General features: G+C 37.3%; 1 protein-coding gene across 1 annotated transcript; it reads right to left on the reverse strand.

The window, feature by feature from the left end:
* Positions 1-594: 594 nt before the first annotated feature.
* Positions 595-954, reverse strand: BESB_033070 (uncharacterized protein; the record flags this gene model as incomplete). Its single annotated transcript, XM_029361895.1, has 1 exon — positions 595-954. One exon carries the CDS (start codon positions 952-954, stop codon positions 595-597), a length of 360 nt encoding a protein of 119 aa, XP_029214660.1.
* Positions 955-3,148: the final 2,194 nt, after the last annotated feature.

Here is a 3,148-nt window from a genome sequence, read left to right on the forward strand (position 1 = left end):
GCTATGGGTTGTATTTCTATTAGGTTCCTTAGTATGGGCACATCATATGATGACAGTCGGTCTAGAGGTAGATACCAGAGCTTATTCTCTGCTATGACTATTATGATTGCAATTCCTACCGGTACTAAGATTTTCAACTGGTTAGGTACCTATATGGCTAGCCATACAACTACAAGAACTGTAGATCTATGGGCTGCTCTTAGTTTTATCCTATTGTTTACTCTAGGTGGTACTACAGGTGTAGTTATGGGTAACGCTGGTATGGATATTGCCCTACATGATACATACTATATTGTAGCTCATTTCCATTTCGTATTATCTCTTGGTGCAGTACTAGCTACTATATGTGGCTTTATCTTCTATAGCAGAGATATGTTCGGAGATACTGTAAATCTATTCCATGTAAATACCGGTGCTTCTCCATATTTAAGCATCTGGTTTGTAGTCTTCTTAGGTAGTATCTTATTAATTTTCATCCCTATGCATATACTTGGTTTCAACGTTATGCCAAGAAGGATACCAGATTACCCTGATTATCTTTGTTATATTAATACATGGTGTTCAATTGGTTCTATATCCACAATAGTTATCATCTTAACTATGCTCTGCTAATGCACTTAACATGATGGTCATGAAAAGCACAAGAGAACTTGGATCCGGTAAACAAAGACCTTCAAGATCTAAACCAGTAGTCCAACTCGTAGTATATACTCCCCAGAAAAAGCTGATAAATAATCCTGTCTCAGAGATGATAACTCCAAGTACGATGCTACTGATTAGACTAGCATCTGAGTAGTAGTTTTCTCTCGCTGTTAAGATGAGTGAGAACAAGAATCCATATATTACGCCTAGAACATAACCGATGTGGAATAATCTTAATGTAGTAGGATATTGAAATCCAACACTTTTAGCTGTCTTAAGCAGTCCAGTGGGGTGGTGGTGTACTGCAATCATAAAGAACTTGGTTGTCTGTATCTCATAACCGGAGTCATCTTCAGTATTCTAGGAACTATAATGTCTTGTTTATTCGATTTGAGTGAACACATAAGATCATCGAATTTAACGGTATGCTCCTGAAAGTAACGGTACAAGCTGTAAACAAAGGACTCCTTAACTTAAACTGAGGAGTCAAGTAGGTACAAACCGTACAAGGATTAATTATGTCCATCTGTGCATCTAAGTTGAGACTATCGGTTATATATTTTAGACGCTAACTTCCCGGCTAAACTTTGACTTATTAAACCAGCCTGGGATCATAAAAGTACTATGTATGGTAAGATTGAGCGTGAACATTGGATGTCACCATGGTTATAGTTACGGTACATATATAAAATCTACAGTACGATTTGAGATTTGTTACGTGACGAGCGGTGTGTTTAAGACTAGTTTACATGCGCTCATTTTAATATGTAGTTATTTAACGAAGTTCTATTGTGCTAGCATGGTTTCGAGAACACACCAAATTTCCATGAGTCTATTCCGGGCACACCTCGTCTTTTATCGGTGTGCTCTCAATCTAAATTCATCTTATAACTTTGGTTTCTTAGTTGCAATTACCTTTGTACTCCAAATAATTACAGGTATCACTTTAGCGTTCCGATATACTTCTGAAGCATCTTGTGCATTTGCTAGTGTTCAACATCTAGTTAGAGAGGTAGCAGCAGGATGGGAATTTAGGATGTTGCATGCAACAACTGCTTCTTTCGTCTTCTTGTGTATCTTAATACATGTCTCGAGGTATGTATAACTCCAGCTATAGTTATTTAACTACTGCTTGGATGTCTGGTTTAGTTTTATATCTACTTACTATAGCCACTGCTTTCCTCGGTTATGTACTACCATGGGGACAGATGAGTTTCTGGGGTGCTACAGTCATTACTAATCTCCTTTCTCCAATACCATATTTAGTACCTTGTTACTCGGTGGATACTATGTATCTGATGTAACATTAAAACGATTCTTTGTATTGCACTTTATATTACCTTTTGTAGGTTGCATTCTAATTGTATTACACATCTTCTATTTACATTTAAATGGTTCTAGTAACCCTGCAGGTATTGATTCCGCACTTAAAGTAGCCTTCTATCCTCATATGTTAATGACCGATGCTAAATGTCTATATCTAATTGGTTTAATTTTCTTACAAACGGCTTTTGGTTTGATTGAATTATCGCACCCAGATAACTCCATACCAGTGAACCGGTTTGTAACTCCGCTTCATATCGTACCTGAATGGTACTTTTTAGCATATTATGCGGTGTTAAAAGTAATCCCATCCAAAACCGGTGGTTTGTTAGTATTTATGTTATCAACATGTCAATGAAATATCAACAACGATGAAACTTATTTGGTTAACATAACAACATAGAAGGTAAAGCTGGATTACGTTCAAACTTTACACTGGATACGTTTCAATGTTAACTTACTAAATACCATGGGAGCGAAGAGAATCTAATATGTAACTCCGTTCATGGAAATCAAAAGAGCTTTCACGCTATCTCTAGTGCCTGTCGAGTCGCTCAAGGAAGATTTGATCCTGTATATGATTTAAGGGATGTAAAGGTGCTCAGGGTCTAACCGTCGGCCATCTGGATCCTCATATTCAAAGATAATTCTATTTAAGAAGTTTTAGATAAACGACATGTGAAGAGTCGGACCAACTTTCACGCACGACGATAATTACCCGACAAGGATTTACCTACCTTTGGACCGTCATAATACAGCCGCCGTTTACATTTTACTGCACCGGGCAGGGATTATATACTATACCTCTACAGTGGTATTAGCAGTATCTAGTGTTGATGTACAACAGACGCTCTCCTTGTTCCACTACCTAACCATAATCTATTGTTCCAGATATTAAGGAATGTACGCTTCATATAACTACACAACGTTATGCCAAGAAGGATACCAGATTACCCTGATTATCTTTGTTATATTAATACATGGTGTTCAATTGGTTCTATATCCACAATAGTTATCATCTTAACTATGCTCTGCTAATGCACTTAAACATGATGGTCATGAAAAGCACAAGAGAACTTGGATCCGGTAAACAAAGACCTTCAAGATCTAAACCAGTAGTCCAACTCGTAGTATATACTCCCCAGAAAAAGGTAGTTTATATCAACCTAGGAATCCCATTTAG

Source organism: Besnoitia besnoiti, assembly GCF_002563875.1.
Source record: "Besnoitia besnoiti strain Bb-Ger1 chromosome Unknown contig00189, whole genome shotgun sequence".
NCBI lineage: Eukaryota > Apicomplexa > Conoidasida > Eucoccidiorida > Sarcocystidae > Besnoitia > Besnoitia besnoiti.